Source organism: Neodiprion fabricii, chromosome 1 (assembly GCF_021155785.1).
Source record: "Neodiprion fabricii isolate iyNeoFabr1 chromosome 1, iyNeoFabr1.1, whole genome shotgun sequence".
In the NCBI taxonomy this organism is placed as follows: Eukaryota; Metazoa; Arthropoda; class Insecta; order Hymenoptera; family Diprionidae; genus Neodiprion; species Neodiprion fabricii.
Window position 1 is genome coordinate 14,216,801 of NC_060239.1, and position 21,687 is coordinate 14,238,487.

Consider the following 21,687-nt stretch of genomic DNA (forward strand, 5'->3'; position numbering starts at 1 on the left):
GGCGCTGAGGTGCCGGGAGACCCCCCGAAGTTATGCTTCGGTGGTTCCGGGGAGTCTCCCATCCCGTACCAGGGTGGCCGGTGGGTTTTTAGTGGGGGCGGGTCCCACACTACCCTGCGCTTCTTGCGTGAAACGCAGGGTGTGCATAAGGCATTTTCTCATCGTAGAAAAGAAAAAAGAAAAAAGAAAGGTCAGGTCAGGTCAGGTCAGGTCAGGTCAGGTTCCCCTACGTCGGCTGTCACCTTGTCGTGGTGTAGGGGCTTGGCGGTCGCAATGAATCTAGAGGACCCAATGACTAGGGCCCCAAAGTCCCTAGGCAAAGGCGAGACTAGATGAGCGACTACCACTAAGCACAACCGGCCCAGCCTCCCGAGGTTGGGTGAGAGAATGGCGAGGAATGAGTGGGAAGCGAATGAATGGGATGTGGTCGAGACCTCTGAGGATATTCCTCCGAGACTAGCCAAGGCCGGACTAGTAATCCGCCGACCAGGGCTGTAAAAAATGTCTGTACCTCTCCTGTGGGTTTCTAGGAATCCGCAGGTTTGAAGTGGGAAAACCGCTATTTGCAGCTGGCTGGAGCCAATCGGAGGGTTGAATCTTGGGTTTCGGGCGCATGTATGGAGGATTACCTGCTCAGTATTTCCTCATACCCGAAGCTGATAGGGTATTTCCGGCAAGGTCTTACCTGAATGGGGGCCTACCCTGGCTCGGATTGACAGGGGAATCCCCCGGACGGAAGACCCTAAAGAGGTAAGGGGGGTGGGGGGGATCGCATGGATAGGGCTGACCACCCGACAAGCTGAAAGTAGCTTTCGTGCGAGTACGGGGTTAGGGCTCTTTCCGGCGGGGACAGATGCTGCACCGCGGTGCAGCTGCCATGATGGCCGAACCGTCGTTAGACATAACCTACTGTAACATGGCTCACTTAAACAAAACAAACAAAACAGAGAAACAGATGGAGAATGAGGTTTTCGAGGTGGATCCCTTCGCGAGAAGGACCAGCATCCACTGGACACCACCACAGCCCAAGCGGGTTACCACCTTGGAGGTGCAGATGAGGGAGCCGGCGCCTGTCCAGACGCCACTCATCCTCATCGATGTAGAGGCGCCGAGGAAGGGTGCGCAGAAGGGTGCGCTCGAGCTGAAGGGTGCGATCCCGAAAGCCAGGAGCGAGGGGGCAAGGACGATGAGCTGCCCCGGAGAGTTAAGCCTGACCACCCGGAACGTGCAGGAGGCAAGCGAGAGGGACTCGCTGAAGGACCTGATTACCCTCATTGAGGGCATGAGGGCCTTCACGGTGGCCCATAAGAATACCCACGTCGCCCCCAGAGAGGACGTGGCCAAGGCAGCCATTATTATCAGGCGAGTCGAGCGCGCCTGGAGCAGGATGGAGGAGGAGTTCGCCGAAACCAGAGTACCGCGGGAGACTAGGGACAAGGCCACACAGACATGGGCGCAGCAGCTGCAGCAGGAATAACAGAAGCCAGCATCAACAAACAAGAGGAAGGAGATCTCCCCCTCAACTGGAGCCGCGGAAAAGAGGCCGCGCCCGGAAGAACAGGGAGAGAAACCCCAACAGGAGGGCTGGAGCGAGGTGGTCAAGCGAGGCCGCCGCAAGACAGCCGCCTCAACGCCAGCAGCGCCAGCGGCACCAACCAAGAACACGGCCGCGGCCCCCGCCAAGGAAAGGGGACCAAGGCCCAGGAAGCCTGTCAGGCCGGATGCCGTCCTGATCAAGACAGAAGGGGAGCAAAATTACGCGGAAGTCCTCAAAAGGGTCAGGGGCCAGGTGGACCCCGACAAGGTAGGTGCCTCCATTACGGCAGTCAGGAGGACCAGGGGCGGGGACGTCCTTCTTGAGCTCAAGGGCTCAAGCGGGGCACAGGCCCTGAAGGAGGCCGTCGTGGTGGCTCTGGGTGGTCAGGCTAAAGTGTCAACGCTGGAGCCGACTATGACCATCGAGGTCCGGGATCTCGATGAAATCACGACGGCAGAGGAGACCAGGGCGGCCCTCAGCAGCGCCCTGAAAGCACCATTGGAGGGAGAGATCAGGCTGAGGAGCGGCTTCCGGGGCACGCAGACCGCGCTTACGCGTATCCCACAGCGGACTGCCCGGAAGCTACTGGCAATAGGAAAGGTCAAGATCGGCTGGACCGCCTGCCGGATCCGTGAGAGGATCATGGTGGACAGGTGCCACAGGTGCCAAGGCTACGGGCACCATGCCGTCAAATGCTTAGGAATCGACAACTTCAACGCCTGTCGAAGGTGCGGCGAGACAGGGCACAAGGAGAAGGACTGCAGAAAGTCCAACCCTCGGTACATCGTCTGCACAAATGGTGGCGCAAGGGCCGACCATTTCGCCGGGAGCGGCCAGTGCAGGGCTTTCAGAGTAGAGCTGCAGAAGGCCAAGGACCGGCGGAACGGGAGGGCCATCGAGAGGGAGTCCCCTCCAGCGAAAACGCGGGCAGCAAGAGCGACCGGGGTAGAGCCAATAATGCTCTCTTCCACAAACCATGGAGTGACCTCCGGGCGGAGGCTCGACTCCTTCCCAAAATGGCAGGAGTAAGGGGAGACAACGCAGGATCCGGGGACAGGCCTGGGGTTACTCCAGGTCAATCTAAACCGGAGCCGCGCCGCCCAGGACCTGCTGACCCAGACCGCCGCTGCGCACGGGGCCGAGATACTGATAGTCTCGGAGCCCAGCAGCACGGGAAAGCAGGGAAACTGGGCGGTGGATACGAGGGGAGACGCAGCCATACTGGGGACGAAGAGGTTAGCCGGAAACCTGGAGCCGGGTGGCAAGGGCGCTGGCTACGTCTGGGCGAGGGTAAGCGGGCTAACCATCTTTAGCTGCTACTACTCGCCTAACGAGGCCATCGAGGAATTTGAGCGGCAACTGGACGACCTCGAGGGCGCGGTTAGAGCGGTGGGCACCAAAACCCTTGTGGCTGGCGACTTTAACGCCAAGTCGCCAAACTGGGGGTCAAGCAAGTGGGACAAGAGGGGTCGGGTGGTCGCGGACTTCCTGGCCAGGCTAGACCTCATTCCCGTTAACGAGGGTACAGCCCCAACGTGGCAGCGGGCCAGCACGAGGGCCTCGTCGGTAATCGACCTGACAGCAGGAACACCAGGGGTGGCGGCCGAAGAGATGGGGTGGCGTGTGCTGGACGACGAAAGCCTGAGCGACCACCGCTATATTTATATGAAGTGGAAGCCCAGGGACAGGTCGCGCGCTCGAACACCTGGCAGCATCGAGAAAGGATGGGTGGTGATGAAGCTGGACAAGGACGCGATGGCGAGCTTCCTAAGAAGGGAAAAGGAGCAGCGCAGCGCGGACGCAGCGGGAAATGAGATAGACGTTCTGATGACCACCGTGGTAAAGGCCTGTGATGCGGGGATGCCCAAAAGGAGACCACCCAAGGGCAAAACCGCAACGCACTGGTGGAATGAGAAGATCGCGTCCCTCAGATCCCAGTGTGTCAGGGCCAGAAGGCAGGAGCAGCGGCAGAGGGCAAGAGGGGAAACCACCACAGCACCCGGCGCATACAAAGCGGCAAGGAAGGCCCTTCGGGATGAGATAAAGGCCAGTAAAGCCGGATGTTGGAAAGAGCTCCTCAGGACGGTCGACGAGGACTCCTGGGGGCTACCTTATAAGTTAGTGTCCCGGAAATTAGGTGGTTCCAGGCAACCGGACGACCCAGAGGTGGTGGAAAGGGCCCTTGACGAGCTCTTCTCAATCCACGCCCATGTCGAAAGGCCTAGCCGGGCAGAGCCCGCAGAGTGTTAGGTATGTATTGATATGCTATATTCGCAAGCATAGCGTTTATGAGAGTGGGAGCGAATTCGCACGTATGTGTGTGAACAAGTATGTGTGCACAGGAGCGTGCGCGCGGCCGGCAACGCGAGCGCCGGCAGACTAACAATGGCTATCGTGCTCGCCACTGCTTGTATCTAGAGTGTAAGTTATATCTGAATAAATCTAAGACATCTTTGAGATTCGCGAGTTATTATTTATAACCTCCCCTCCTGCATCTGCCATATTTTGCACATACATAACAAATTGGCGACGAGGATCAACATTTTCATTATATTTTCGGTGCCAAAAACTTCAATAAAATTTCGCTCAAGTCTCCACGTGTTGCATACATTATACATACGTTCAAGCCTACCCAAGTGTCTCGCAAGTAAACTTCGCTTAGCTTCCTTCTTGTGATTTAGTGCTAATTACTATAGTGAAAAATACTTTACATACATTGAACTACGTTTAACTCTTGCCTTTCCACTTGTGCATACATCCGCGCGTACTTTTCATGTTGTGAAATTTAACGGTGTTTAGTGCTCCAAAAAGTTGTTTATTGCAAGCGCTCGTGAGTGCAGAAAGTTCATCTCAATCTCTCCAAAATTGGTTTGTTCAAATCTTTCGCGAAGCTTGGAGGCGGAAGCACTAGCGAAAATGAAAGTGATTGTGAGAGTGAGACCGAAAGTAAACCGTTGGCATTGGTCACTGAAATGTCAGCACCACAGCAAGCTGCCCCAGCAGCCGGAGCGGCAACCGGAGTAGCAGTTACGACTTTAAATGCATTACATATCACACCGTTCATCCCGGGGGAGACGTCTTGGGCTCGTTGGTTGAACAGATTCGAGGGCGCTTCAAAAATTATGAAAATCGAAAATTCAGATAAAGTAGTGTATCTGCTCCATTTCGTTGGCGATACAGCTTATAATGCTTTGTGTGATACTTTTGGTGAAACGCAAGTCGATCAGAAGTCCTACGCCGAACTTGCGGCTAAGTTAAAAGAATTGTACGCTCCTCCGGAGTTAGAAATCGCCGAAAACTTCAAATTTAATTCGCGCAAACAGCTACTTGGTGAAAGTATTCAAGAATTTGCAACGGCTTTGACAAAAATGAGCGCCAACTGTGGATTCGGCGATCACACATCAAAAGCCTTACGTAACCAGTTCGTGTTTGGCCTTGCTACGCCTCGTATACAAAGCAGGCTTATAGAAACCAAAGATCTCACTTTCGAATCCGCCCTCTCTACGGCTCTTACAACGGATACTTGCGATCGGGAAACGTCTTGTATACGTGACAGTGCGTCAGCCGTTATTTACCTTAATGCTCAAAAGAAGAGATCTGACGCATCGAAAAAGAAAATTGCAAACTCTGCTCCAAAACAGCAAGTTCCTCCGGTGGATTTCACTAAGCCCTACTGTTTCAGGTGTGGAAATCCAAACCACAAAGCCTTCACTTGCAGACTCCTACGTCTACAGTTTGCCTTTCTTGCCAGAAACCTGGACATCTATCCAGAGTTTGCAAATCTAAATTTAATCAAGTACACCAAGTTGAAGATACCGAGTACACTGATGAGGATTACTACGGCGTAACGTTTGAAAACACTAAATTCAACTTGGACTTGTATCTTACTGATGTAAACCGCCCTCCGTTATGCGGTCGCGAATGGATACATAGCTTCATAAAAATGCACGGCGCGCAAAGCCTATTTACACCTATACTACAAGTTAATGTCAAAGAAATTTCCAGTTTCGATAAAATTGCGTTTACCAAAGAATTGTCCGTTAAATACAAGAATGTAGTTCGGCAAGATTTTTCCCCTATTATAGGACTGGGACTTGTCTCACTAAAACTCAAACCCGACGCCAAGCCGGTGTTCTACAAGGCTCGGAACGTGCCCTTCCGCCTCGTCGAGCCAGTCGACTCAGCCCTGGATAACTGGGAATCTTACGACATACTTGAATCGGTGCCCGCCTCTCTCTACGCAACTCCTATCGCCCCAATACTGAAGAAGGATGGAGATGTCCGCATCTGTGGCGATTACAGTGTCTCCATTAATCCTCATCTCATCATCAACGACTGCCACATGCCTACTACAGACGAAATGTTCATGGATCTGGCGGGTTGTATCTGTTTCGCCCGCATCGACTGTTCTTGGGCCTACATTCACATGCCTGTCATGTAAATGTTCCTTCTGCGACTTGGAAATTTGTTTTTGCGGTCACGTCATTAATGCTCAAGGTATACACAAAGATCCTGCCAAATTCGAGGCAGTCACTGATATGCCCCAACCTCAAAACATCTCTGAATTGCGTACATTTATCGGCATGGTGATGTATTATAATCGCTTCATAAAAATGCAAGTACTGTACTAGCTCCGTTATACAAACTGTTGAAAGAAAACTCTAATTTCTCCTGGACAAAAGAATGTCAAGATGCTTTCGAATCCATCAAACTTGCCTTTACTAAAGATACTTGCTTGACATTCTTTGACCCAAAGAAACCGCTTATTCTCGCGACCGATGCAAGTCCAGTCGGGGTCGGTGCTGTCATTTCCCATAGCTTCGAGGATGGTACCGAAAGGCCTATTCAATTTGCTTCTCAAAAATTAAGCAAAGTTCAGCAAAAGTACAGCCAAATCGATCGTGAAGCCTACGCCATTGTTTTCGGTGTTAAAAAATTTTATCAGTACCTATACGGTCACAAATTTACTCTCATTTGCGACAACCGTCCTCTTGTACAAATCTTCAGCCCAGATAAACCCCTACCAGCTTACAGCGCCATGCGCATGCAACATTACGCTATTTTCCTACGCGGGTTCATCTACGATATCAAGTATCGCAGGTCGGAATCTAACAGTAATGCTGACTGCCTTTCGAGACCACCTCTAGCTATGGAAGGTGACACGCCTCACACCTTAGATGTTATAGAAGTCTATCACGCGCAGACCCTACATATAATGTCTGTTGACGTCTTCGATATGCGAGAACTTGTAAAAAATGATGCGAAAATTCAATCGGTCATAGAAAATTTGCGTGCTGGTAAAAATTTATCTCCTAAAGACACCTGGAATGTCGACCCCAGAGAATTCTCTGTTAAAGATGATCTCTTATTCAAGTCCGATAGAATTGTTATTCCAAAAAAGCTCTAACAGAGAATTCTTGAGGAACTGCACGTCGGCCATTTCGGCATCATGAAAGTGTAAAGTTTAGCGTGAGGCCATTGCTGGTGGTCCAATATTGACAAAGATATCGAGAACTTGGTTCAATCTTGCGAGTCTTGTTTGCGCAACCGAAATAACCCAGCAAAAGTGCCTATTCATTTGTGGGAACCTGCCACCAGACCATTTGAGCGAATACATATTGATTTTGCAGGCCCCTTCATGGGCGTAATCCTGTTCATTCTTGTAGATGCCTACTCCAAATGGCCAGAAATCCGCGTTGTCAAAAACATGTTAGCCTCAACTACCATAGATGTTTGTACCGATATTTTTGCTCAATTCGGCTTTCCGGAAGTACTCGTTTCTGACAACGGCGGCACTTACATTTCTTCAGAATTCGAATCATTCCTAAAACTACACGGTATTGCTCATAAATTCTCTGCACCCCACCATCCCGCCTCGAATGGTCAGGCTGAAAGGTTCGTTCAAATGATCAAATTTGCTTTAAAAAAAGTCGACGATAAAAAGAATGTGAATGCTAGTCTAAGGAAAATATTAATCCAATACAGAAACACACCGCATAGCACTACCGGTAAAACTCCAGCAGAACTATTTTTAGGGCGTAAGATAAGATGTAAACTGGATTTGTTGAAGCCAGTAGTAGCCAAAGAACAAGCTATCAATGTAAAAGCTTGTAAATTTTCTATAAATCAAAGAGTACTAGTCCGTAATTACACTAAAAATAATAAATGGGTCTTCGGTAGGATTCTAGAACACAGGGGCAATCTGTTATTCAAAATTAAATTAGACGACGGAAGAATCTGGACTCGGCATGCTAATCAAATCTCTGCTATAAAAGGTACCTTGAAACAATGTAATGACTACGACTACTTCGTACCTGAATCGGAGCACGTTTCTCTGTATGAATCTAACAATGCCTCCGCAAGCGTGCCCACAACAAACCCAACTATTGTAATTAACGAGCCAGATGCTTCATCTGATGATGCAAGCAATTCTGGACCTAAGCGTAAAACCAAAAGCCCTATTCGCTTCCCGGATTCTGAAAATTACTTTGGTGATAAAAGCTCCTAAAGCTTTCCTTTCTCACAGGGGGAAGTGTTAGGTATGTATTGATTGTATTGATATGCTATATTCGCAAGCATAGCGTTTATGAGAGTGGGAGCGAATTCGCACGTATGTGTGTGAACAAGTATGTGTGTACAGGAGCGTGCGCGCAGCGCGGCATCGCGAGCGCCGGCAGACTAACAATGGCTATCGTGCTCGCCACTGCTTGTATCTAGAGTGTAAGTTATATCTGAATAAATCTAAGACATCTTTGAGATTAGCGAGTTATTATTTATAACCTCCTCTCCTGCATCTGCCATATTTTGCACATACATAACACAGAGGACCCGCCGCAACCGTTTACGGAAGCGGAGCTGGTCGAGGCCGTTAGGAAGATCAGTAGGGGAAAAGCCCCTGGCCCCGATGGGATCCCCAACGAGGCTATAATGGTGGCGGTCGATATCGACCCGGGACTGTTCCTGAGGGGCTACAACGCCTGCCTAGCCAGCGGTACCTTCCACAACCAGTGGAAGAGACAAAGGCTAGTTCTACTACCGAAGGGACAAACCAAGGCGGGAATAGCGCAGAAGTACCGGTCGATCAGCCTGATCGACACCGCCGGGAAACTGCTCGAGCGGCTGATCTACGCCAGGCTGGAAGCGGCGCTGGATGCATCTGGCGGACTTGCAGACAACCAGTATGGCTTCAGGAAGGGCAGGTCGACCGTGCAGGCGATCACGGAAGTGGTGGAGATTGCCAGTGAAGCTAGCAGGAGGCGCGGCCGCTCCTCAACCCCCTGCTTGATGGTACTTCTGGATGTCAGAAACGCCTTCAACGCGGTGGGGCATGGCGTCATTCTAGAGGCAATAGAAAGGAGACAGGGCATACCAACGTACCTCCTCCGGCTGGTCGGGAGCTACCTGGAGAACAGGCGGCTTCTGTACCACACGAGCGAGGGAGAAAAGGAGCGTCTCCTGTCGGCTGGCGTTCCACAGGGGTCCGTCCTCGGCCCCCTACTGTGGAACATCGTGTACGACGGCCTGCTCCGAATGACCCTACCCGACGGAGTCAAGGCGATCGGCTTCGCGGACGATGTGGCTTTTGTGGTAACGGCAAGAACCCCTGAGCTGCTGGAATTGAAGACCACGGAGGCCATCGAGTCTGCCTGAAGCTGGCTGACGGACAGAGGCCTGGACCTGGCGAAGCAAAAGACCGAGATCGTGGTTCTCACCCGACGCCACAAGCTAAGGGTAAACCCGATCAAAGTCAAGGAGCACAGGGTTAAACCGGAAGCCAGTGCCAAGTACCTTGGCGTCATTATCGACGCCAAGCTGAACTTTGCCGACCATATCCGGAGCGCGGCGGACAAGGCCACGAGGGTGGCAAGCATGATAGGGAAGTTAATGCCCAACGTAGGTGGTTCGGCCTACACCAGGAGGAGGCTGCTGGCCAGCGTCACATACTCCGTGGCGCTCTACGGCGCCCCGGTGTGGGCAGACGCCCTCGAGATCGCCCGGAACAGGGCGAGGCTAGCAGCGGCGGGGAGGACCTGTGCCTTCAGGGTAGTCTCCGGGTACCGCACGGTATCAACAGCAGCCGTGATGGTGCTCGCCAGCCTGATCCCTCTCCACCTCCTGGCGAAGGAGCGAAAAAAAATCTCGACAGCGGAGGCCGAGGAAAGACTGGGCAAGGCCGCAAGAAATCAGCTTAGAAAAGAGGTGAGGGAGAGGACCTTAGCCGAGTGGGACAAGGAATGGTCGGAAGAGGAGAGCGGGGCATGGACAAGGAAAGCCATACCCTCAGTGGTATCCTGGGTGGACAGAGGGTTCGGCCAGATGGACTTTCATCTTACCCAGGGCCTCACGGGCCATGGATGCTTCGGTGAGTACCTCAAACGAATAGGTAAGGAGGTAACACCGAGGTGCCATCACTGCAGCAACCCCAACGACGATGCAGACCATACCTGGTTCCACTGCCCGGCATGGGAGGAACTCAGGGAGGAAATGAGGAAGGCCACGGGACAAGTCGATGGCATCGCTGAATTGGTCAAGGCGATGCTGGAGAGCTCGGAAAAGTGGAACGCGGCCGCCCAGTCTATAGGCCGGGTGCTGTGAGATAAGGAAGAGGCCGAAAGGACAAGAAGACAAGGAGGCCAACCCGACGACAAGCCAGGCAGGTGACCAGACTAGTAGGCAGGCTGAGGGGGGGGGGGGCTGCCGGGTGCGCATGTGACCTATTATACGCACACACGGTGTGCTTCCGCAGCGGCGGCCTGCTGAAGGACCTGAAGGACCGGAATGATCACGAGACAGGGCACCCGGAGAAATGTGGTATCGACGCCACTTTCAGAAGGGTGGAAGACTTGGCGGCCGACCACGCGGCCAAACAGATCAGACGAGGGGAGCCCCGGCCTCCGGCTACCAGGCCAACGGAGGAGGGAGCGATGGTCCGGATGACCTACGGTGATGTGAATTACCTGGGTAATAGCCGGGCCATCCTCTACCTTACGAGACGGTATGGGGGGACCCAGCAGCTGGTCAATTCGACAAGCCCGCTGAAAATGCACCCCCCCTGGCGTGACGCGGTGGTGCTGGACGGGACAGTGTTCACCGCCAGGTGTCAGTGTGGCAGCTTGGCGGAGCACAAGCGTATGTTCCCGCACTACCGCACCACCGTGGAGAACGGGGCTACCAAGTCTAACTGGAGGGTGACGGTGGAGGCGGCAAGAACCGGCGTGACAGTGCAGAGGGGTCACCACATCCGCACCGCGCAAAACATGCTAGTGCGGTGCGGAAATAGTGAGGTGAAAGGTGACGCTTGGAGAGGGTGTACAAGACAAGGTGCGCGAAGACACCCCCCCCACGAACAGGTGAACCAGTGAAAGTGGTCACATCGTAGATTAGATTAGATTAATAGAATTAGGTGACTAGGCTGTTTATTGAACTGATTAAACAACAACAGCCAGTAAGACAGGAGTGCATATAAACTAGCGTAAGAACATCAGTTGGTACGCTAGCGTATGGTTTAGAATAAGTAAATAGGATAATAGTGATATTAGTAAGGACATGGCGCGCGGCAGCCTGGCTGAACAGGTCAGTGCCACGCCAGAAGAGGAAGTAAGAGGCCAGGAAAACAGGCCGGCCACAGGGACGGGGTGAAGTAATGCGAAAGCGGTTCCGCCCCGTCCCGGGTGATGAGTGGAGGAGGGGTTTCAGACGGTAGGAATCCGGCACCATCCGACGATATCCATACGAACAACCGGATGTCTATGAAGATTTCCCCTTCGCCGCTAAAAAAAAAAAAAAAAAGGTCAGGTCAGGTCAGGTCCCCTACGTCGGTTGTCACCTTGTTGTGGTGTAGGGGCCTGGAGGTCGCAATGAATCCAGTGGACTCAATAACTAGGGCTGCAAAGTCCCTAGGCAAAAGCGAGACTGGACGAGTGACTAACACTAAGCACAGCCAGCCCAGCCTCGAGGTTGGGTGAGGGAATGGCGAGGGATGAATGGGAAGTGAATGAATGGGATGTGGTCGGGACCCCTGAGGATATTCCTCGGAGACTAGTCAAGGTCGGACTAGTAATCCGCCGACCAGGGCTGCAAAATATGTCTGTACCTTTCCTGCGGTTTCCTAGGAATCCGCAGGTTTGAAGTGGGAAAACCGCTACTTGCAGCTGTCTGGAGCCAATCGGAGGGTTGAATCTTGGGCCTCTGGCGCATGTATGGAGGATTACCTGGTCAGTATTTCCTCATACCCGAAGCTGGTAGGGTATTTCCGGCAAGGTCTTACCCAAATGGGGGCCTACCCTGGCTCGGATTGACAGGGGAATCCCCCGGACGGAAGACCCTAAAGAGGTAAGGGGGGTGGGGGGGATCGCATGGATAGGGCTGACCACCCGACAAGCTGAAAGCAGCTTCCGTGCGAGTATGGCGTTAGGGTTCTTTCCGGCGGGGACAGATGCTGCACCGCGGTGCAGCTGCCATGATGGCCGAACCGTCGTTAGACTTAAACAATATAATTATGGATCATCTACAAACAAACAAACAGGAAAATGAAAAAAACGAAATGGAGTTCGAAGTATTCGAGGTTGACCCCTTCGCGAGAAGGACCAGCCTCCGAAGGTCACCACCACCGCCCAAGCGGACCAACAGGGTGGAGAACCAGACGAGGGAGCCAGTGCCAATACAGACGCCGCTAGTCCTCGTCGACCTAGAGTCACCGAGGAAGGAGGCGAAGGCCGTCGCGTCTGGACCGAAGGGAGCGATCCCCAAGGTCATGTCCAAAGTAGGAGCAAGGACGATGAGTTGCCCCAGCGCCACCAGCGGCGCCGCGGAGGTAAGCGGGAGGGACTGCCTGAAGTCCCTGATCGTCCTCCTCGAGGGCATGAGGGACTTTGCCCTCGCGCACAAAAACACCAACGTGGCGCTCAAGGAGGACACTGCAAAGGCAGCTATCGTCGTCCGCCGGGTCGAAAGAGCCTGGAAGAAAATGGAGGAGGAGCTGGCGGCGGCCAAGGCTCCACGCGTGGCAGGGGATAAGGCCACTCAGACTGTGAGAGAACCTCGGCAACCATCGCAACAGCAACAACAGGTAACTGCCCAGGACGCGGCAACGTCGAAGAGGAAGGAGATTTCTCCATCCGCCGGGGCGGCGGAAAAACGGCCGCGCCCCGAAGAGAAGGAGGAGGGGAGCAAGGAAGCCTGGAGCGAGGTGGTGAGGAGAGGCCGCCCCAAGAGGCCGGCCAAACCCGCCACTACTGCCCCCCAGCTATCACAGCTGCCACAGCCATCTCAGAAGACGCCAGCAGTAGCCCAGCCGAAGGGCCAGCCGAGGGGCGAGACCAAAAGGAAGCCGGTCCGCCCTGATGCGGTCTCAATCAAAGTAGCAGGCGGCAGCAACTACGCCGATGTGCTCAAAAAGATCAAGGGGGGAGTGAACCCAGACAAGACCGGCGCCAACATCACGGCGGTAAAAAGGACTAGGGGGGGTGACGTCCTCCTAGAAGTGAAAGGCGGTAGTGGTGCCCGGGTCCTGAGCGAGGCGGTTAGGGGGATTCTGGGGGAAGAGGCGAAGGTCTCAACCCTGGAGCCGTCCATGGTCGTTGAGGTCAGAGACCTGGACGAAGTAACCACGGAGGGGGAAGTCAGGGTGGCCCTGTCGGAAGCCCTGAGGGCCCCTCTGGTGGAATTGATAAGGCTGAGGCCGGGTTTCCGGGGTACACAGACCGCGCTGTGCAAAATGCCAGAGCGTACCGCCCGGAAACTGGTGGCCTTAGCCAAGATCAGAATAGGGTGGACCGTCTGTCGGATTCGCGAGAGGGTCGCGGTAGATCGGTGCCACCGGTGCCAGGGGTACGGGCACCACGCGGCGCAGTGCCTTGGGCCCGACAACTCCAACGCCTGCAGGAAGTGCGGCACGGAGGGGCACAAGGAGAAGGAGTGCCAGGGGTCTAGTCCGAGGTGCCTGACCTGCAAGAACCGGGGCCTGAGAGGTGATCACTTTTCTGGGAGCGGCCGCTGCAGTTCGTTTAAGGAGGAACTGCAGAAAGCTAAGCTCCGGCAGGAAGGGAGGGTCACCAAGAGGGTGAACAACAGCGCACCAGCCACGCGGGAGACGGGCACGGCGGAGGTTGCGGCTGTAATGCTCTCCCCCACCACGCTTGGTGTATCATTCGGGCGGAGGCTCGAGTTTCCCACCGCAACATGCCAGGAGTGAGGGGGCATGCCACCACGGGACCCGGGGGCGAACCTGGAATAGTGATACTCCAGGTAAACCTTAACCGGAGCCGAGCGGCCCAGGACCTGCTGACCCAGACCGCCATGTCTATGGGGGCCAGCATACTGCTGGTATCTGAGCCTAGCGGGGCCGGGAAGCAGGGTAGCTGGCTGGTGGACATGAGGGGGGACGCGGCCATCCTTGGGACGCGAAACCTGACCAGCAGCCTGACAGTGGGTGGTAGAGGCGAAGGCTTCGTGTGGGCGACAGTAGGCAGCATGAGTGTCTTCAGCTGCTACTTCTCGCCCAACACGTCGACGCAAGCCCTGGAGATGCGGCTGGACGGCCTTGAGGAGGCAGTCAGGGTGGCTGGGAGTAGGATCCTCATAGCAGGCGACTTCAACGCGAAGTCGCCGCTGTGAGGATCCGATAGATGGGACAAGAGGGGCGAGATCGTGTCGGAATTCCTGGCCAGACTCGACCTCTGGCCCACAAACACGGGAGACGCCCCAACCTGGAGCAGGAAAGCCACTGGCACGAAGTCGATCATCGACATTACGGTCAGCAGCCCCGGAGTAGTAGCCGAGGTACAAAGATGGACGGTCCTCGAAGAAGAGAGCCTGAGCGACCACCGCTACATCTACATGAAATGGGTGGCGCACAGTGGAGCTCGGGCAACGGACAGAGGCGCCAGCCAGCGGTTTAGCGAGGGGTGGGCCGTTAGGAATTTGGACAAGGTGGCCATGGCAGCCTGTCTCGACGCAGAGAGAGCTAAGCACAGGCCTGGCCTAACCAGGACCGGCAAGTCGGAGGTGGACGCTCTCATGGACACCATCACCAGGGCATGCGATGCGGGGATGCCAAAAAAAGGCCACAACGCGGCAGGACCGCAGTTCACTGGTGGACCAGTGAAATCGCCCTACTCCGACGCGACTGTATCAGAGCCAGGCGACGTATGCAGAGAGCACGGGCCGAAGGCGAGGTCAGCGAGGCGACAACCCTGGAATATAGGTGCGCCAAAAAGAGCCTGGAGAAACAAGATCAAAGCTAGTAAGGCCAAGTGCTGGGAGGAGCTATTGCAGGCGGTGGACGAGGACCCGTGGGGGCTGCCGTACAAGCTGGAAACCAAGAAGCTTGGGGGCCTGAGGCAACCAGACGACCCGACAACCGTCGAGAGGGTGCTAGATGAGTTGTTTCCAACTCAAGGGAGGACGGCAAGCAGCATGCCCTGGTGTGACGACGATGGTCCCATCGAACCTTTCACCGAGGCAGAACTCGCCGACGCGGCAAAGAGGCTCGGTAGGGGAAAGGCGCCAGGACCTGACGGAGTGCCGAACGAAGCCTTGGCCGTAGTTGCCGAGTGCTACCCAGACGCGCTCCTCAGGGCTTATAAGGAGTGCCTCCGCGGTGGCACATTCCCCGACAGGTGGAAAAGACAAAGACTGGTCTTACTGCCTAAGGGGCAGGCTAAGAACGAAGAGGCAACGAAATACCGGCCCGTTAGCCTGATAGACGCCGCCGGCAAAATGCTGGAAAGGCTACTGCACGCCAGGCTCGAGGCAGCTCTGGACACGTCGGGCGGTCTAGCGGACAACCAGTTCGGCTTCCGCAGGGGTAGGTCAACCAACCAAGCCATCGACGAGGACGTCGACATCGCCAGGAAAGCGAACGAGCGCAAAGGCCGCTTCGCTACCCCCTGCTTGCTGGCGCTTTTGGGTGTCAAAAACGCCTTCAATGCGGTCGGGCACGAAGTTATCCTGGAAGCGATGAAAAAGCGAAGGGACATGCCGGCGTACCTCCTGGGCATGGTCAAAAGTTACCTGGAAAACAGGTTACTCTTGTACCGCACCAGCGAAGGCGAAAGAACGCGCCGGCTGACGACAGGGGTCCCGCAAGGGACGGTCCTCGGCCGACTCCTGTGGAACGTGGCCTATGACGACTTGCTGCGGCTGAGAATGCCGGAAGGGGTGACAACGATCGGCTTCGCCGACGACGTAGCTCTGGTGGTGACGGCAAGGACGGCGGGGCTGCTCGAGAGCAAGGCCAACGAAGCAATCAGCAGTGCCTGGGCATGGCTGGCTGGCGTAGGGCTGGACTTGGCGGAAAGGAAGACGGAGATAGTGGTGATAACCAGGCGGCACTCGCTGAAGGTCAACCCTATCAAAGTCAAAGGACACGAGGTGAAGCCTACAGACAGCGTGAAGTACCTGGGAGTGACCATCGACGCCAGGTTGAACTTCGCGGCGCACGTGCGGCAGGCCGCTAACAAGGCCATGGGCGTAGCTGCGGCCATTGGCAGGCTAATACCTAACATAGGGGGACCGGCCCATGTGAAAAGGAAACTCCTGGCGAGCGTAACTTACTCCGTTGCACTCTACGGAGCCCCAGTGTGGGCCGACGCCCTATGCGTGGCGAGGAACAGGAGCAGACTGGAGGCTGCGGGAAGGGCCAGTGCACTGCGAGTAGTGTCGGCGTATCGCGCCGTCTCGACGCCGGCTGTTATGGTGCTGGCGGGCCTGATCCCGCTGCACTTGATGGCGGCCGAACGGAAGAGGATCGCGGAGGCGGAAGCGAGAAGCGGGGCCCGCAGCAAGGCGATCAGGGCCAGATTGAGACGCGAAGAGCGGGTGAAGACGACCGAGGCATGGGACGTGGAATGGGAAGAGGCGGAGAAGGGTGCATGGACGAGGGAGGCAATACCTTCGGTAGCACCCTGGATCGACCGGAGACACGGCCAGATGGAGTTTCTCCTGACCCAAGGCCTAACGGGGCACGGGTGTTTCGGTACATACCTCCATCGGATAGGCAAGGAGACGACGACACGGTGCCACCACTGCGAAGCCGCTGCGGACGATGCAAACCACACGTGGTTCGTATGCCCGGCATGGAAGGCACCAAGGGAAGAAATGCGAAGCGTGACCGGACCGATCGCGTACATCCGGGAGGTAGTGTGCGCCATGCTGAAAGGGCCGGAACAGTGGAGCGCAGTAGCTAATTACATCAGCCGAGTACTCCGCGACAAGGAGGAGTCTGAAAGGGTCAGACGGGGCGAACAGCCAGGCAAGGGACTCAACCTGGGCACGCCCGCGTCCGTCATGGTATGCGACTGCGACCTGGCCTACAGGCACGCCATATGCTTTAGGAGCGCGGGCTACCTCAGGGACGGTGCGACCGAACCTGACAGTGACGCAACGAACATCAGCGAGTTACAGGATGAGATCGTGCGCCTGGCGGCAAGGCACGCCGCAGAGGAAATCGGAAGCGGACCGCCCGCGGTCAGAGCAACAATGCCGGGCAGTGAGGGTGCAAGGGTCCGTATGACCTACGGGGATGTGAACTACGTAGGTAACAACCGGGCCATCTTGTACTTGAAACGCAGGTTCGGAGGCCAGCAAATGCTGACGAACTCGTGTAGCCCGTTGAATATGCAACCGCCGGGGCTAGACATTGTGGTACTCGACGGCGTGGTCTTTACCGCCGACTGCCAATGCATCAGTTGGGCCGAACATGCGAGGATGTTCCCGCACTACAGGTCCACAGTGGATAAGGGGGTCACCTGCTCGGACTGGCGACTGGCCACGACGCAGACGTCGCAGGTAAGTGTGCAGAAGCTAGGCTGGGGCCATGTAAGCACGGCCAGCAGCATGCTCTGCAGAAAACACTAAAAGTGCGCTGAAGGACGTGAAGTGGGACAAGTGAGAAAGAAACATGCAAGTGCTGTGCGTAAGCAGTGAGGTGAAAGGTGGTGGATGGGGGGGGTGTTCAAGACTAGGTGCGCGAAGACGCCCCCCCCCCCCACGAACAGGTGAATTTTAATACTATGTAGATTAAGATTAATAGGAATATCCAAGTGATGGAGTGAAAAAGGTTACAGACTAAACAGAAATTAACCTGAGAGACAAGTGGTCAACAGACACCAGACAATTAACGGTGTGGCGAAGCGGGACTAGGCCGCCGGAATCATTGCGTCAGCAAAATACCGGCGGCAGTGGGTCACGGCCTGGGTGGCGTCGACCGTCGACCGGCGGCGAGCGACAGGCTGGTTATGGACATCAAGCGCAGGCTGACGACCTTGCTGAGTCAGCAAACTCCGGTAAGCAGCAAGACTCGGCAGGCTAGCGCAAGTAGATAGTAATGATAATGAAGTAATTACATTTAGTTGGTGAATAATAATAACACTAGATGGTAAACAACCATAGGAATAGGCGTAAATAGTAACTAACACTACTAGTGGGTCCGGGTGTAGGAGTAATAGCAATTCACGCTACTATAATATGGGAAACACTGTCGGCTTGTATATGCGACAGGACTTTAAACTACAGAGCAGGTGTGGACGAGCCGGCGCGGAACTCTTGCGTCAGCAAATTCCGCGCCGGCAGTAGGCCGCGTGCTGTGTGTACGCGAAGTAGAACGGGCAGAGCAAATGATAAATAACAACTGCTTGACAGCTCTGTAGACTAACACGCTAGGCGTAACAAGTAGCAAATAATTGTTAAAGAACATTTAGGACAGTAACTAATAGCAAGTAGCATTACATTAATATTAATCGCAGGACAAGTACAGGCGGGCCGGTGCGGAAAACTTGCGTCAGCAAATTCCGCGCCGTCAATAGGTCACGCGCTGGACGCAAACAGAGTAACATGATTAAGCGGCTAACTGCTTTAATGAGTAGGAATTAATTACCATGGAAAGTAGGTGTAGTAAATAAGACATAAATAGCGAGTAACACTCCGTTACACTTTAGGTAGGTGAGCGCAACGGGAGCGGAGGCGTGGCCTTGACGGGCCGGCAAGGAGCATGCGATGACAAGCTCCGCGTCGGCTGGCGAGCTGACCACGGAAGGATAAGAGAGGCCAGGATAACAGGCCGGCCACAAGGACGAGGTGAAGTAATGCGAAAGCGGTTCCGCCTCGTCCTGGGTGATGAGCGGCGGAGGGGTTTTAGCCGGTAAAAATCCGGCACTATCCGATGACATCCATTCGAACAACCGAATGTCTTTCGAAGATTTCCCCTTCGCCGCTAAAAAAAAAAAGGTCAGGTCAGGTCAGGTCAGGTCAGGTCAGGTCAGGTCAGGTCAGGTCAGCGCAAATTTTGTTAAATTCGGAAAAAGGTTCACCTCGCCGTTTTTCAATTCGCGATTTTGATCCCAAAATACATCGGCATGAGCAGCATGGCTTACATTGCTAGGTAAGGCATGGAATAGTAGCTGTCGCCATTCGTCGTCAATTATTTGATATGAATCTTCAGTCGCTAATCGTCGTGTTACTTGCATTACTGGAAGTAAGGACGGCATATGCTTACGATAGTCTTGGCTCATGGCTTTGATTGGAGTGAAAGCTTCCAAGAGTGGGAGAACTGGGTCTGCGAAATTGAACCGTTTTTTAATCTCAGTACTGCCGACGACCAAAAATTCTTATCGTACCTTTTCTATTTTATCGTACAATCATCATATATCGTACACACGTTATCGTAGATCGTACCCAGCTTTAAATTATCGTACGATTGGCAACACTGCCATGGTCTTACATACAGGTCTGGAAACTCCGGTGGTGGGGGTGGCTCCCTGACACACGTTGCTAAAAGTGCCGCCAATCTCCACCACTAGTGGCGCTAGTAGTTGTCTGACAAGTTTGCGCGCGGTCAGCGGGGGCAGCGAGCGTGTCAGAAGTCTACTAGCGCCACGTAGAGGAACTAAAAAACGGGGACAAAACGCGTACAATTCTTTAGTATACGAGCAGTGGTGAGTGCCAGGGGACTGAGTGAGGATATGTACTCTTATTGAAGCACCGATCGTTTCGTCTAGTGACCACGAGTGTCGCTGCGATAGAGGGATGCAGGCTAAACCTGTTTCCGTCTGTCTCACACAGCCTGCATCGTGGCCTGCATCCCTCTATCGCAGCGACACTCGTGGTCACTAGGCGAACCGATCGGTGCTTCAATAAGAGGGCACCCCCCCTCCACTGAAATTTCGACCGAGTTTCCAGTCCTGTATGTAAGACCGTGGTCGACACTTTCTGGGCTGCTTGCAGCGGCTCAACTCGTGGGCTCAACAGGTCTTGCAACGAATGTGGCGGGGGGGTGTCAGTTCACGTCCGAAACAAAAGTACAACTTATGGCCACAAGAGCGGCGCTACGAGTTATTCATAAGCTTATTATTATTATTTGGCGAAACCCTAACCAATCTTTTTGATACTCATACACAGGTAACCTTACGTTGTGTGTGACTCATATGTCCATGGAGACTGGAGTAAAGGAGTGGACACAACATAGGAGAATAAGTAATAACGGCGTCCTCAGAAACCCGTCCTTCAATTAGTTTTACGCTCTGCCACTAGCATCGTATGGGTCGAAAAGATCGTAAATATAGTAATAAAATTAGTGACCGATCCGCGTTTGCGCAGTAGAATGAAAAGTGACGCACCTAAATGATAGTATATTGGAGGTTGAGGAGACTATTTTTGTTTTAACAGTGCTTGTGTAAAGTATTTTGTGCCGTGCTTTTCGTGTAAGAACAGTTGTGATTTGTGTCGCAATCTCTATCAACAATTCAATTTCGAGTTTTCATCGTATGATTCGACGTCTTCTTCTCTGAGCAAGGTAATTTCATTCACTAATGTTACAGCTTATTTTATTTTAACAAAAAGTTTTACACATGTAAACATAAACACTGCACGAATTTTGCCACATTGCGGTTAGGAAATAAGTAGTAACAGTGTGTCTGATCTAAGTATATATATATATATGTATGTATATATATATATATATATATATATACATATATATACATATATATATATATATATATACACATATATATATATATATTGTGACTGGTTTTGAGTCCGCACGAATAATATGGGTGGGGAAGACAATTAGAGACGGGGCGGATATAATCGGTAAAACTTAGTGTGTGTATTTTTGCACCAGGGCTTGACTTAAACTAAGGGGGTACAAAAGGGTTGTAGACTTGAGCGGTGGCTGATCACGCCTCAGCCCTTAGCGTTACTTAATACTAACTTACAGCTACGCGCGCGGGGGGGGGGGAGGAGTGTGGGAGGTGACGGGGGATATGAGGTCGGAAGGGTTGATATGGCGAGGGGAGGGTGGTGTAGTGTGACGGGGAGTGTGTGGTAGACAGGGTTGGTATTGCGAGGGGAGGAGCAGATCGGCTGTAGAATGCAGGCTACCTGGTGTCGTCGGCGTGTGCGTGTGTGTAACAGTGTGTAGCGGTGTGTAACTAGGTCTCTCTCGGTCTTCCTCCTGGTGTTGTCGGCGTATGTGTATCGGGGTGTATCGATGTGTGGTTCTGGGTCTCGTTCTTTCTCTCTCTCTCTCTCTCTCACGCTCGTTCTCCTGACTGCTCGAGGTTGCTGCTTGGAAGGCCGGGATCGTACTGACTCTCGCGCTCGGCTCTGCCGAGCGTCGGGGCTTCGGTGATGTTCGGGTCTTTCCCGACGGGACAGGGCTCACCCGTTCGGCTCTTCCCCGCGGGTTTGGGGTTTGTTGTGACTTGCACTCTAGGTGCAACGTCACAATATATTTAGATCAGATATATGACTACGATCCTTTTGATCGCAACGCCGCCGTTTTAGGTCGGGATTTCGTGTACATTTCTGAAGCGCGCTGTGTCCACTCCTTTACTCTAGTCTCTATGCATATGGCTATGAATAACTGACAGCGTAGCGTAATGGCCAGTACAGTGCTCCCCCCCTAAGATATCCCTCTGTAAGATATTACTTCCCCTCATTTTACTATCATTTCCCCGCAATTCGGCTTCCCCACTATACTCAGTGTTGTTTACTTGCGCATGCGCTTAAGCCGCTACTATAAGTCAGCTGTCTACATATACATAGATATACTTATAGATAGTCAAGTGATATTCGTAGTATTAAGTATAATTAATAATTAGATCGATAGTAAATAAAAAAACTATCTTATGTCAAGCGATAAAAATAAT

General features: G+C 53.6%; 2 protein-coding genes across 2 annotated transcripts; both read left to right on the forward strand.

Moving 5' to 3' along the window:
• The first annotated feature begins 880 nt into the window (after nt 1-880).
• LOC124181884 lies at nt 881-3,787 on the forward strand. The gene is made up of 3 exons (XM_046568606.1): nt 881-1,414; nt 1,502-2,482; nt 2,612-3,787. The coding sequence occupies exons 1-3, from the start codon at nt 881-883 to the stop codon at nt 3,785-3,787; spliced, it is 2,691 nt and encodes an 896-aa protein (XP_046424562.1).
• Nucleotides 3,788-7,175: 3,388 nt separating this feature from the next.
• LOC124181900 (uncharacterized protein K02A2.6-like) lies at nt 7,176-8,045 on the forward strand. Its single transcript, XM_046568608.1, has one exon. It carries the CDS (start codon nt 7,176-7,178, stop codon nt 8,043-8,045), a length of 870 nt encoding a protein of 289 aa, XP_046424564.1.
• The last annotated feature ends 13,642 nt before the right edge of the window (nt 8,046-21,687 follow it).

Coding starts and splice junctions, on each gene's coding strand:
- LOC124181884 (XM_046568606.1), top strand. CDS start 881: ATGGCCGAACCGTCGTTAGACATAACCTACTGTAACATGGCTCACTTA. Junction 1,415..1,501: donor AGGAGTTCGCCGAAACCAGA/GTACCGCGGGAG, acceptor TCAACAAACAAG/AGGAAGGAGATCTCCCCCTC. Junction 2,483..2,611: donor GGGCAGCAAGAGCGACCGGG/GTAGAGCCAATA, acceptor GGGTTACTCCAG/GTCAATCTAAACCGGAGCCG.
- LOC124181900 (XM_046568608.1), top strand. CDS start 7,176: ATGGGCGTAATCCTGTTCATTCTTGTAGATGCCTACTCCAAATGGCCA.